We start from the raw sequence: 14,145 nt of genomic DNA on the forward strand, positions 1-14,145 counted from the left end.
CAATGGAAACCAAAGAGAAAATAAACAAATGGGACTACATCAAAATAAAAAGCTTCTGCACAGCAAAAGAAACCATCAACAAAACAACAAGAAAGCCCACTGCATGGGAGAACATATTTACCAATGTTATCTCTGATAAGGGTTTAATCTCCAAAATTTACCGGGAACTCATACAACAAAAGGAAGATAAACAATCCAATCAAAAAATGGTCAAAGGACCTAAATAGACACTTTTCGAAAGAGGACATAAAGAAGGCCAAGAGATATATGAAACATGCTCAAAGTCACTAATCATCCGAGAGATGCAAATCAAAATGACAATGAGGTACCATCTCACACCTGTCAGAATGGCTATCATCAATAAATCAGCAAACGACATGTGCTGGAGAGGATGCAGAGAAAAAGGAACCCTCCTGTACTGCTGGTGGGAATGCAGACTGATGCAACCACTGTGGAAAACAGTATGGAGTTTCCTCAAAAAATTAAAAATGGAACTCCCATTTGACCCAATAATCCCACTTCTAGGAATATATCCCAAGAAATCAGAAACACCAATCAGAAAGGATATATGCACCCCTATGTTCATAGCAGCACAATTTACAATAGCTAAGATTTGGAAACAGCCTAAGTGCCCATCAGCAGATGAGTGGATTAGAAAACTGTGGTACATCTACACAATGGAATACTACACTGCAGTAAAAAAGAAGGAACTCTTACCATTTGCAACAGCATGGATGGACCTGGAGAGCATCATGCTAAGTGAAATAAGCCAGTTGGAGAAAGATAAATATCACATAATCTCACTCATTTGTGGAATATAATGAACAACATAAACTGATGAACAAAAATAGAGCCAGAAGGGGAAAAATATTCTAGAATATAATAGAAGTAATCCTGTTATTTGCAGATTTTTAATATTTCCTACAACTTTTGTGATCATACTATGTTAGTAAAGTTTTGGTAATATTATTATACTTAAAATCCTTTTATTCTTGAAATATTAATATTTATTGCATGTAATATTATTATATGTAAGGTCATTTTTCTTGAATAATTGGTGTTTATTGCATATTTTTATATTTGCATATTATTATATTTGCATATTATTATATTTAAAATCATTTTTCTTGAAATAAAAAACTGGAAAAAATACATATGTAACCATAATACAATTAACACACCTAGAAAAAAGAAACAATTATTCCTTTATCATCAGGTAGAATGGATTGTTTTAAAAATAGTATAAAGGATGCCAGCATTTCCCCCTGAAATCTAAGGGATGCATCTGGATAACTTTTTGGATCGAGGGGTTTAAAACTCAATCCTTTGTACCCAAGATGGGACTTGAACCCACAACCCCTGACTTAGGAGGCCAATGCCCTACCTATTAGGCCACCAGGGTGTACTGCACTAACCTGAGACCAATCTCTGTGACCAATCTCTCAGTCATCTCTTCTGGTTTCCTGCAGGTTACACTCAGTCTCCAAGTTCTGCCCCTCCACTTCAGCATCGGCCCGCACTCCCTCTCAGATGCTTTCCGCTGAGCATCCTCAGGTTAGAAGAGACTGCGCACTTGTGGAATCCAAAAACCTGGGACAGCAGGCATCAAGTCATCTCATTGGACTGGGATCCCATCCTCACTAAGGGTACAGGAAGTCAGGGGATCAATCCCAGAGGAACCCTTCCCCCCTCCTTTCAGGAGAGTCTGGGTCCCGGGATAAGGAGCTGCAGGAAGGTAATGCAACGTGTAGGAGCCGCGGGGAGAGCGGGATCAGCCAGACGCTTGAGAAAAGTGCAGGTCTTTGTCTCCATCCTCCTCCCCCATTGCCCCTTTGGTCCAAAGGTTACCTGGGCCCAGGTCTCCACGGTTTCTAGCAGAGCCCGATGGCCTTAGGCCTTTGTCCTCAGGACTCTGCGTAATGGCTCCCTGTCCTGTTCCACCGGCTAGCTCAGCTGCAGAGCCTGGGACCCTGAGAACCCGCGTTTACTTTCCTACCGTAAGACTTAAGACGGGTGTTCTTTCTCATCTGTAAAATGTTTATTTTAATGACGTTTTTCTTCTTTATATTAATGAGCCCTCAATAAACCACTGAAACATCACCAAAATGATAAAGGAGAAAGTGACAGGATGCATGACCCCAGGTCAGCTGACCTAATCATGGGGTGCCATCCCCCTAGTGTTTACCCTGGGGGCGGGGGGTCCCATCACCTTGGTCATTGGCCAGAATCCTTTGGAGAGAACTCCCTTGCAAAGGTAGAGACATTTTTCCTGGGCAAAATGATGGCTCAATCCTGGGCATACTCTTCATTTAAATTTTAATATATAGGGTGTCCCCCAAAATGTACCCACATTTAACAGCTGATAGCTCAGTTGATGTTTCTTTTCAGATTTAATCCAGTTTAAATAATTATTAATTGGAATTAATAATTAATAATTATTCAAACTGTGTATACATTTTTGGGGACACTGTATACATTCACATAGTAATTTAAGGGTACACTCAATGCAAAAAATTGAAGTAATCTATTACATTTTTAAAAATATTTTATTGTGGTAAATATATATATATAATATATACATATATATAGTTAAATTTGCCATTTTAACCATTTTTAAGTGTACGATTCAGTGGTATCAATTACATTCACATATTGTGCAGCCATTACCACTATTTCCAAACCTTTCTCATCACAATAATCTTACATTTTAAAAGGCATCCTGGGGCAAATCCTCTATTCGATTCCTCCCTCAACAGTCCGAAACCTCCTCCGGGACAGTTTTCTTCATCTGAACTGTATTTCATGAAATTCCCAGCATTCGGGGTCCGCAATCCGGTTGCTTCCCGCCGGCGTTAGTGCCATCGGAGTCGCCACGGGTAACTCCGGGTTCTTAGAGGGGGAAAATATTAATCGGAGGGAGAAAAACCAACCTCAGCAGCGACCACGAAGGGACTTGAACCCTCAATCTTCTGATCCGGAATCAGACGCCTTATCCATTAGGCCACGCGGCCCTGTGAAAAAAATGCTGTGCGGCTTTTTCCATAAAGCTTGTCTGGGCGCCTGCGTGGTGTGCATCGGTGTTCGTGCTCACAGTGACTGGGAGCTCTGCCCCCCACCCCCACCCTTCCCCGCCCCCACCCCCTCGGGCTCCGTGTGGGCGGGGCTCCGGATCCGGCTACAATGGCTCTTGAGCACCGACTGAAGACGTGGTCCTGCTGTTGCGAATTCCAGACCCAATCAGGCCTCCAGGCGCCTCCTGCGGGGAGAGGCCCCCTCCGGTCGCTTTCCCCGCAGGCTCCCAGCTGGCGGTGGGCCAGGAGCTGCCCACTGCTGCCCCCACCACAGCACCGCTAACCTGCAATGCTTTGTTCCAGGCCTGTGGCCCAATCTGGACTCTGACAGTCCTGAAGGCAGAGGCCAAGTCTGCAGCTGAGCCCAGCACCTGCTGTGATGCCCCATCTATAGGTGAGGGAACTGAGGCTGGATGGAGTCGGTGGTGGCCCTGGGTGTGGCCACTCTGTCAGCACAACTGGGTGGCTGCAGTCAGGCCTGCAGGCAGAGCCGGCGCCTCAGGGAGCTGCGGATCTCCAGGCAGGCCTTGCGGCGCTCATTGCAGTCCGGACCCCGCACGTCCAGCTCACACACCTGCCGATTGACCTGCGAGGACCACACTCAGCCTGTGCCCAGGTCCTCTCGTGCCCAGCTTTGCACCCAGTGTATTGTAAGGCCGAAAGTTTCAAGTGCTGCCTTGGTATCTTTGGGCCTCATAGGGCTCCAAAGGACTAGCCAGGAGCCCCCTGCTCTTGTCAGATATGTCCCCCACCCCCCAGCAGGAAAGGCTCCCCACCCAGCTAGTTCCCCCACCAGCCAGACCAGCTACACTCCACCCCAGCCTCCACCCGAGGGCCTTCAGTTCCCTGCCAACCTGCAAAACTATTCAGACAAGCCAGTCACTTCCTCCTGCTGGTTCACTCTGTTCCCGAGTGTAACCCCGAGTGGCCCTGCCTGGTGTAGGATGTACGCCCCCCAGGCTGTGAGTGCATGACTAATAACCGCTGTGGGTGTCATGTGTTCGCCTGTCCCATCCCATTGAGGTTGGGGGATCCCTCCCTCACCAACGGGGTGCATAGGAGGTGATCAGGACACCAGGGCTAAGAAGGATGAATCTGGCCTCTCTCCCCGATTGCCAACCCCCATTCCCCAACACACCTCAGTCAGCAGCTCCAGGAGGTCTCCCTCGGGGGTAGCTCTGAGGACCTCCACCAGTGTCTGGATAAAGTCTGAACCCTTCTCATCCCGATAGGCTACACAGCCTAGGCCAGAGGACCGGGGCAGCGCGTCAGAAAGGCTGACCAGCCGCCTTCCCATCCCCAGGGGCCTATTGATGGTGGAAGTGGGGCAAGTAGACAAGACCCTGGGAGTCAGGCAAGCAAATGGGGCAGGGAGTGGGAGCTTCTTGTTTCTGAAACAAGTGGTTGCTCGATATTTGCCGAATGAATATATGATGACTTCAATATTAAACAAACATTCACTGTGAACATCCTATTTGCTGGGCACTGGGAAGAGCCCTAGGCAGGCAGAACTGCCCTGCCCTCATGAAACGTACAGCCCGGAGGGAATGCTGCAGGTACAGTGCTTGGCACAGTCAGCCCAAAACGCATGCTCACCAGCATTACTATTATCTACATATATAAAAGCCTAAGCGACCATCCAACTGTCAGAATGGTAGCTATGATGCACACTGACCACCAGGGGGCATATGCTCAAAGCAGGAGCTGCAGAGCTGTGGTGACTTGGCAGCTACTGTTCAGGAACCAGAGAGGAGGGAGCTTGATTCTGGGTGCATCACTCGAGAACCACTCTCTCGCAATCGGGACCCCTCAGAGGATGTCAGAGAGCCAGTTCTGGCCCAATCCTCGCAGGACAGGCTGAGGGACCCACTTGGTGCACGAATTTGTGCACAGGACCCCTAGTTATAAATAATAAACATGAGCCCTAGCCGGTTTGGCTCAGTGGATAGAGCGTCGGCCTGTGGACTGAAGGGTCCCAGGTTCGATTCCGGCCAAGAGCACATGCCTGGGTTGTGGGCTCATTCCCCAGTAGGGGGCATGCAGGAGGCAGTCAATCATGATTCTCTCTCATCATTGATGTTTCTATCTCTCTCTCCCTCTCCCTTCCTCTCTGAAATCAATAAAGAAATGCATTTAAAAACATAATAATAATAAACATGAAAGGAAAATGACCTAATTGGAATCAGATGGATGCCCCTGTGCCACACATGTCAAGCCCCAGCTGCCACTACAGCCACACTAGCCCTCCAGCCAGGCTGGGTCCTGTGTAACGAGGCTTCTTGATGACCCTTCCCCTTACCCTCAGCCGCTGCATAGACCATCAGGATGTCTGCTTGGTCACAGCTCCCTGGCGTGAAGCCCCCGGAAGAGTTGCCTGCAAGGGGGATCAATTCCATTTACTCAGCACCCAGGACTCCACCATCCCTGGGGTCTCCCTGAGTCTGGCTCAAGGGCAGCACACGCAGCGTAAAGAGTGCAGAGCAGGAAAGACAGATTAGAGTTCAAATCTCAGCCCTGCCACTTACCAGCTGTATGACCTCAAAAAAGCTATTTCACCTTCTTTTTTTTTTTTTTAATATATTTTATTGATTTTTTACAGAGAGGAAGGGAGAGAGAGAGTTAGAAACATCGATCAGCTGCCTCCTGCACACTCCCCACTGGGGATGTGCCCGCAACCCAGGTACATGCCCTTGACCGGAATCGAACCTGGGACCTTTCAGTCCGCAGGCCGACGCTCTATCCACTGAGCCAAACCGGTTTCGGCTATTTCACCTTCTTAACTCCAGGGTTGTTTCGAGGCTCAAGTAGGGGAGAAGCCCTTGTGGCTTCAGATGGTTTTTCTTCCCATCCCCTTGGCAAAGAGAGGACAGAGGTGGCAGCAGGACCCCAGCTCAGAGCCCCTGCCACACACACACACAAACACACACACACACACACACACACACACACACGCACACACCAGCCCTGCCCAAGGCCAGGCTCCAGAAGGCAGACAGACCCACCTTGGGCATCTGCATAGATCCGAGGGGGTGGCTGGTGGTGCCCGCAGCCAGCGCCAGAACCAGGGGAGAGCTGTGGGCCCCATGCCAGCATCCCTGTGTCCTAGGGAAGGAGAGGGCAGGCAGGTCCTTTCACTCAGCAGATCCTGAAGGTGCCTCCAGGGGTCCAGCCCCCAGCCCCTAGGACTCCGGGGCAGGTCTGCCAGGCTGGGAACATTCAGAGCACTGAATGAAAAGTGCTGGGGGCAAAGTGCTCGAGTTCACAAACTTGACCTCTAGGAGACACTGGGAGAGGGGGCAGGAAAAGGACTAGTGCTCAGGCTTCCTGGGGGAGGTGGGCTGGGTGAGGACATCTAGGACAGGAGCCAGGCAGGAGGCTGACCCCAGGGAGGGCCCCGGACCCCACTCACCCCCACGGCAAGCCTGAAGCAGGAAAATCTTGGGACAGCCCCGCAGGGCCCTGCAGTGGCTCAGCTCCCGCACCAGTGCCTCTGGCCGCACTTCTTTCCCATCAGCCCCCAGCAACTGCCCCTGAGGTCCCCCATGGGCCATCAGGGCCACAAGGGCACAGCTCACGGGGCTCCTGCGGGCATCCAGCTGCTCCTGGAACTGGGCCAGCTCCTCCTGGAAAGCCTGGAGTGCAAGGAGAGGAGCCGTGGGTCAGGGCCACTGCCTTCCCAGTGCCTGGAAGCCTTCCAGGTAGACTTCTCCAGCCCACCAACCCTCCCTCCCACCTCCTGCCAGCTTCAGGACCAGGAAGGAAGTCCTTCTGACCCCTGCTGCAAAGCCTGGCATGGCCTTATTGGAGGTGACAGACATGTGGTTGGCTCTGTAGCTGGTCCTCTGGTGCCAAAAAAGTTAAGAGGCGTGAGGGGAGGGCAGTGAGCTGATGAGCTTTGAGAAGGAACCCGAGACCCTTCCAGGAAAAACCTGAGGGTCCAACTGGGGCCTTGATCAGGAGAGCCGAGGAACAGCCAGCCCGGGAAGCCACAGGAGCCCTGAAGCCCAGGCTTCCAGAGGCAGGGATTCCCAGTGCATGCGGCAGGGAGGATGGGGGCTAGACTTGGGGCTGCCCTTCCTGCCCACCACGGGGGAGAGGCCCAGGAGAGAGTCCCCAGGGCCCGGGGTGGGGGTATGCCTTCTTTAGAGCAGCACCAGAAGTTCTGGGCTTCCCCTCACCTGGGCTGTAGGGTCTGTCCTCAGGGTGGTCTCGAAGCCCAGGGTCTGGCACAGGCCCCCCAGTGCCTCCACATCACGCTGGGCCCCAGGCCGGTCCCGGATGACGGCTAGGCAGAGGGCAGCCCTGTCTCTAGACAGGTCATACTGAGCACCGGGGCTGGGTTCTGGCTATAAACAAGGTAAGGTGCAGTGAACGTAGTCACAGGACTTCCAGCCCCTTGTCTCCCCACCTCGGGTCTCCCTGAGCCTCTGTGCCACATGGTTGGACACGCCTCCTGCCCCCTTACCTCAGGCCCCCAGGGCTCCACGTCCCCCAGGCACAGCGCCCCCCGCAAGGAGCTCTGAAGGACGGGGCAGGTGGCCCCCGAGGACTCTCCAGCTGTCCTGCAGAAGACCTGGGGGGATGGAGCCACAGGGTCCTCAGGCGGCTGCTCCATGGGAGCAAGGTGAGAAGAGAACCTGGCTCCCAGGAATGACTCGACCAGACTCCTAGCTACTACAGTCTCTTTGGGTTCCTCTGCCAGTTAGAGGGAGGAGGAGACACATGAAAGAGGGGGAGGCTACAAGGGGAGTTCTATTTCAGGCTCAAGGTCATACGCTTCCCTGGACATGGGTTCTACAGTGGCCATACCATTCACCACTGCCTTTCAAGGAAAGGCACCAGGCTGGAGCAGAGCTGGGCTCACCCCTCACTTGCAGGATCACCCAGGGCCACCCAACCATCCAGTGAGATCTTTGGGTGTTGGAACTAGAACGGAATCATTCCCAACCCTGCCTTCCAGGGACCTACAGTCTGATGGAACAGTCACTGCCTGGATGAGTATAAGGGTTGACTCAGGGAGTGTGAGAGGGGCTCTCACTGGCAGCCTGGGGCTGTATGAGGCTTACCGGGACAACAGGCAGGGCATGGCAAGTAGAGGGAGCAGCTGGAGCAAAGGCATGGAGATGTGAAGATGTTGGAGTGTCAGATGTTGGAGTGTCTGAGTGGGTGTGAGGCAGGGCATGGATGGGGGGTGAAAGACGGGGCCATGTCTACCACGTATTGTAGAATGAACGGGTGGGAAGCATGTGAATGAATCTGTGTAACAGGCTCAGGGGAGGCGACTGGCACAGCCCCCTCCCTGGGACTCCCCATCTGGGGCTCCCACCTCTGTCAGCAGCTGCAGCAGGGACCAGTGAGGACAGCGGCCACAGAGTTCGCTCAAGCCAGTGAGGAAGGTCCCGGGCTTGGGGGCAGCTGGGTAGAAAAGTACAAGGTTGGCCTGAAGGGAAGGTCTTGGCCTTGCGTCCACCCCCACTCTCAGCCTGCTCTGCCCACAATAGGGGTCCCTGCCCAGCCACTCACCCCCAGGAGCACTTGAGAGCAGCAGGAAGACTTTGGGGCAGCCCCGCAGGGCCTCACAGCCACTCAGCTCCCGAACCAACCTCTGTGGCTGCCTCAGCTGCCCATTGGGGGCCACCAAGGCCACGAGGACACAGCCCACAGGGGCCCCGTGGGCATCCAGCTGCTCCCGGAACCCAGTCAGCTCCTCAAGGAAGTCCTAGAGCAAGAGTCAGAGGGAGGCCTGGGTCTGGGGAGGCCCCATGTGGGGCTGAGGGTGGAGGCAGTAGGCAGGGTAGGGCTCACCTGGACCGGGGCCTCCCTCCTCTGGCAGCTCTCAAAGCCCAGGGTCTGGAACACACTCTCCAGGATAGCCACTGTAGAGGCCGATACCTCCGGGCTGCTGAGTGTCAAGGCCACCCTTGGGCCCTGCACGCTGTACTTCCCCTGGGAAAGCAAGGCCAGAGTTGGGCGGGGTGGGGCTCTGCTGGGAGCCAGGAGTGAGGAGGGCCAGGCAGTGCCTCCACTACCTTTCTTCCCAGGCTGTCTTGAGCATCTGCTATCTGCGCGGCCACCCGCAGTGTCCCGGACACCAGGAAGGCCATGGATGCCAGTTGGGCACTTCCTCTGAGCCCAGAGCTCACCTCCCGGCCCCAGCACCAATGCCTTGGGTCTCAGTACTTGCCCTCTCCCCGTTCTCTGATCTATCAGCTGTTTATGAGCTGAGCCGGACTCTGTCCCCTCCCTTGGAACCTTGGATCCTGGGCCCCACTCCTTGCTCTGTTCCTTGGGGATAGCAGGCTACTTCCTGGCTGGCACTGCCATGCCCCTGCCTAAGCCAGGAGCCTGTGCCCAATCCTATTCTTAGCTCCTGGGCCACCTCTTATCTGATTTTGTTACACCCGAGTGCCTCTCTTCTGAGCCAACATCAGCATCAGAAGTTTGTGCACTACTCCTGCCACCTGTCACCCTACTTACTCATGCAAGATGCCCACACACATGCACACAGCAGCCTCAAGCATTAAAGTACAGAGAGTGAGGGGCACTATCTCAGAGGTAGAATCCCCCCCACAACTGGAGTCAGCTGTCCATCGTGAGACCCCAGTTGCTTCATCTGGGAAGTGGGGTCTGTCCCAGATCAGTGGTTGAGCATTCATCTATGAACCAGGAGGTCACGGTTCGATTCTCAGTCAGGACACATGCCCGGGTTGTGGGCTTGATCCCCAGTGTGGGGCATGCAGGAGACAGCTGATCAATGATTCTCTCTCATCACTGATGTTTCTCTCTCTCTCTCCTTTCCTCTCTGAAGTCAATAAAATATATTGACTGGCTGAGGAAAGGCCCAGGGGGCAGAGAGGCTGGCACACAGACCAAGGAACGGAACATCTTGTCTCAGCCAGCCCCACCTCTCCTCAAGTGAGCCTGCTGAGGCCTGGTGAACTGGGAAGGGCGCAGCAGGGATGGAAGGAGCTGACATGAGCCCAGCAGCTACAGGCAGGCCCCAACCCGGGGTCTGCGCATGCGAGTGGTCAGATGTCGAGGGCTATGTGGGGGATGGGAGCAAGGCCCACTCTGATTCAGCAGCCCTCTCCCTAATGGATTTGAGCACAGGAACCAGCATGAGCACACCACCACCCTGACCAGTAACCCTGTCTCCTCATCTCACCAATGGGGAGAAAGGGAATGGCCTGGCAAAGACCTCGAAGTCCTGTTCAGCTGGGACAGGGAAGGGTGCCACCGGCGGTCTCATCCTGAACTGGCCCCAGCCCAGGGCAGACACTGACCAACACAGCAGGATCAGAGTCTCAAGGCTTATAGTTGCCCTTCGGGGCCCAGCTCACCTGGAAGCCAAGAATGTGGCTCCACCTGGGAACTGCCCAGCACCATGTGCGAATAGGACTACCAGGTCAGGAGACCAAGGGGTACAAATTCTAGGCTCCCCTACCCAGCAACCACCTGAAGAACAGAACAGCCTGGAGGAAGTTTCCACATTTATTCAAACCCTTTTGCTGCCCTTTGGAGGCAGGCTGGGCCGAGCTCCTGTGGAGAGCCTGTGGTGTGTCCCTGTGAATGCCAATCTGCAGACGATGCAGACAACATGGAATGCAGTGCCTAAGGACTCAGTGCTGACAAAGTGCTGACAGAGTGCTAGTGTTAAGTACTGTAAACCCCACGTCTCTGGAGGCAGTGGGCTTCCACTGGCCCTGATCTTGGTCTGCACAGACCTCCAGTCCCGGGAGCTACCACTAGCCTTAGCTGAGGCTCTGGTGGGCTCTTGAGGGGGAAGTTGGTACAGATCAGTAGCGTGTTGCCAGGACAGGGCAGAGTGGTCAGGGCAGAAGTGGGAGGGGGTGGGGGCCAGAAAGCCCTTTCGGCCTCACTGAGGGGCCAGATCTTCACAAGTGTGGGCTGACTAGTGGTCAAAGCCTGTCCTCCACCCCTACGGGAAGGCACAGGTTGGCAGGGCAGAGGGCCTGGCCATGGACCCGGCCAAGAAGGCAGGGAACAAAGAGCCACAGGGCAAGCAAGGCCGAGGGCAGTTTCTGGGTCCTGCCCAAATCCTCAAACTTCCCTGCTGCCTCAGTCTTTCTCCCATGCTAAGGCCACCTGCCAGGAATGTGCTGGGGCTCCGGGAAGCCAGAGGGCAAGAGAAACCCCCAGAATGGCTGCGAGGTCATGGGGGATTTCCATTACTTGGTTGTGTTGACCAGGTCCTGGGGCAGAGCAGGGCAGGGCAGTAGGGGTGGTGGCTGCAGAGAGAGGTGGCCATCCTGCTGCTCCGTCTCCCGGAATATCCCTCCAGCCCTCACCCCACGGGCTGGGCCATCTTGGCATGCAGGCTCTGGTGGGCGATGAGGTGGGCGCGCTGCTTGAAGCTCTTGTCGCACTCTCCGCAGCGGAAGGGCCGCTCGCCCGTGTGCACGCGCCGGTGGTCCAGCAGGTAGGAGCGCAGCGAGAAGCTCTTGCCGCAGTCGCTGCAGCTGAAGGGCTTCTCACCCGTGTGGATGCGCTGGTGGTCCGCCAGGTTGGCGCTGCGGCTGAAGCTCTTGCCACACTCGGAGCAGGAAAAGGGCTTCTGGCCCGTGTGCACGCCCTGGTGGCGCACCAAGTCCGAGGAGCTGCGGAAACGCTTGTCGCACTCCTGGCACTTGTGGGGCTTCTCGCCTGTGTGCGTGCGCTGGTGGCGCGCCAGGTCTGAGCCCCAGCGGAAGCGCTTGCCGCACTGGCCGCAGCTGTGTGGCTTCTCGGCGGCCAGGTCTCGGAACTGGCGCCTGCAGGTGGGCAGCCGCCCCCGCCTCGCCCCCACTGCTGGCTCCAAGAGCACCCCTGGCCGGGCCTCACTCTCCCAGGATTCGGCCTCCTCAGGGCTCCAGGCCACAGTCACATCGCTGCCCGCCTGGCCTGGGGGCACCCTCACTGCCTCCTCCAGCGGGGATCGCCCCCTTTGGCTCTTGAGCCCCAAACCTGCAAGCGAAGAGGAGGAGGTGGGCTCTTCAGTCCCATCTGGTCTGGGCTCAGAGCTGAGGCAAGGCAGAAACGGCTCAGTGGCAAGCGCCTTGGCTGTCAGGTTCAGAGTCCTGGGCTGGACAGACCTGAGCCTGTTTCCTCCTCCATAAAATGGGGACATGATAAAAGGCCGGCAGAGAGGGCAGAGGCAGCAGCAGAGTCAGAGGCAAGGAGTCCGCTGATCCTGCCCCAGAGGCACCAAGTGTACACCTAACCAATCTGGGCTTCCCTCCCATAATAGGATCCAACACCCCACTCTCTGAGCCCTGGCAATTCAAACTCCAAAACTTAAGAGATTAAGGTAAAGTTCGTAAACGATCCAAACTCTCACTATTCATTATCAGAAACAGGACTCACATGGGTTCAGCTACCGTGGTTCCTCTCACTACACAAGCTCTTGTCTTCTTTTTTTATAAACTTAAAAAAATTTTTTTTTATTGGTTTCAGAGAGAAAGGGAGAGAGAGAGAGAGAGAGAGAGAGAGAGAGAGAGAGAGGGAGAGAGAGAGACACATCAATGATGAGAGAATCATTGATCAGCTGCTTCCTGCACGCCCCCTACTGGGGATCGAGATCAGATCTCCTGGTTCATGGGGGGACCCTCAACCACTGAGCAACACCTGCTGGGCCAAGCTCTTGTCTTCTAAGCTCAAGAATGGAGTTGGATCCAGAGGGATCCTAGCCCACCACATCGATTCGTGTAGATTATGTGAGATGACCCCCACATAGAGCTCAGAAAGGTGCTGGCTTGGAGAGGTTCCAGGGAGCATGGCCTCTACCGCACAGGCCCAGGCCCTGGAGCCCAGCACGTGTTTTCACGGTCAGCACCTCTTCCCAGGGCAGCCTGGAGGGCCCTGCAACCACCATTTGGACCGAGTCCCAGCTCTGTCCCTTTGGTGTCCGCTGACCTGAGTCTCAGGCCCCTTGTCTAAAAAACAAGGAGAACACCTCTATGTACTGGGCTGTGAGAACCACATGAGAAAATGTCCATATGTGTGCTCAGCCAGTGCTAGCATGTTGCAAGCACCCACCACATATTAATACATGTCCAAAGGCAAAGAAAAATGAACATTAACACACAAAAATAAATCAGCCAGGGCTCTTGCAGACAGGCTAGGAAAGCCCACTTTGGAGCCAGCTGAGAGGGAGTGAGGAGGAAGACTGAGGATTCCAGCAGGACGTGCAGGGAGTGTGGCCTGCCTGGACCCTCTCTCTGCTGCTGGGACCCCCAGGGAGGCTACTGCCTCCAGCTCAGAGAAACCAAGGACGCCGAGGGTCCTGGCTGTACCTACTGCTTACCCACAGCAACGTTCCGGGAGTTTTCCCGCTTTATGTCCCAGAAAAGGTCCCGCTGAGCAGGGTCCAGGGACCCCCATTCTTCCTGGGAGAAATAGAAGGGAATGTCTCCAAATGTCACAGGTCCCTGAAATGAGGTGAGAGGTCCCGCTCAGGGATGCCTTGCTCAGGGCTCGCCTGGCAGCCGCGAGGAAGAGGATTGGGATGGGGAACAGGATGGGCCCAAGCAGGAGCAGGAAGGATGGAGAGGCTTTGAGAAGGCAAGGCCCACAGAGAGTCATCAGGACCAATGGCCTCAGAGGGGACAAAGGGACTGGTAACTTACATGGATCTTACATGGATCTCAGAGGCAAAGCAGGGCATTCGTTTTCTGTTTGGTACTCCCCTCCTTAAGAAGAGCAGGAAGCTGGGCTGAAAGAAAAGAACAAAGCTTCAGAGAGGCCAACTCAAGCTAGATATGAAACCCCACACACTCTCCTATGTGCACATACATGTACACACACACACACACACACACACACATAAGCTTCGCAGAACAAGTACCCTTCCTGGTCCCTTAGGGCAAAGCCCGGGAAGGAGCTTACTCACCACCATGGCTGTGCTGCTCCCGGGACACAGGTCGCCCCCCTTGCCCCCCCCCCTTAGGGGGAGGCCCCTTGGCCTGAGATCCCTGGACTGCAGCCTGGGGTTCCACCTCCTCTGAGGGCACGTCCTGTGCAGGAACCACAACATGTTCATCAGCACTGAGCCCAGGTGGGGAAGACAGAGTTTAAC

At 54.6% G+C, this 14,145-nt stretch overlaps 2 protein-coding genes and 2 non-coding genes across 4 annotated transcripts in view; all 4 read right to left on the bottom strand.

Annotated features, from left to right (window-relative positions):
- Positions 1-1,329: 1,329 nt before the first annotated feature.
- TRNAR-CCU lies at positions 1,330-1,402 on the bottom strand. Its single transcript has one exon. It is a non-coding gene; the product is annotated as a tRNA-Arg (tRNA).
- A 1,536-nt stretch (positions 1,403-2,938) lies between these two features.
- Positions 2,939-3,011, bottom strand: TRNAR-CCG. Its single transcript has one exon. It is a non-coding gene; the product is annotated as a tRNA-Arg (tRNA).
- Positions 3,012-3,162: 151 nt separating this feature from the next.
- Positions 3,163-9,681, bottom strand: LOC102431781 (caspase-14). Its single transcript, XM_023755316.1, has 11 exons — positions 9,101-9,681; positions 8,877-9,017; positions 8,595-8,790; positions 8,398-8,486; positions 7,537-7,644; positions 7,250-7,417; positions 6,481-6,703; positions 6,081-6,173; positions 5,371-5,445; positions 4,210-4,313; positions 3,163-3,657 (listed from the first exon to the last, which is right to left on the bottom strand). Exons 1-11 carry the CDS (start codon positions 9,173-9,175, stop codon positions 3,544-3,546), a joined length of 1,386 nt encoding a protein of 461 aa, XP_023611084.1. The 5' UTR covers positions 9,176-9,681; the 3' UTR covers positions 3,163-3,543.
- A 1,074-nt stretch (positions 9,682-10,755) lies between these two features.
- The window catches only part of ZNF213 (zinc finger protein 213), a 6,333-nt gene continuing 2,943 nt past the window's right edge, over positions 10,756-14,145 (bottom strand). The window contains 5 exon segments of the mRNA XM_023755292.1: positions 10,756-12,035; positions 13,375-13,498; positions 13,708-13,728; positions 13,730-13,782; positions 13,960-14,083. Of these exon segments, the coding sequence (XP_023611060.1) occupies positions 11,377-12,035; positions 13,375-13,498; positions 13,708-13,728; positions 13,730-13,782; positions 13,960-14,083 (981 nt within the window). The 3' untranslated portion in view covers positions 10,756-11,376.

The sequence above is a fragment of the Myotis lucifugus genome, unplaced genomic scaffold, assembly GCF_000147115.1.
Source record: "Myotis lucifugus unplaced genomic scaffold, Myoluc2.0 scaffold_72, whole genome shotgun sequence".
In the NCBI taxonomy this organism is placed as follows: domain Eukaryota; kingdom Metazoa; phylum Chordata; class Mammalia; order Chiroptera; family Vespertilionidae; genus Myotis; species Myotis lucifugus.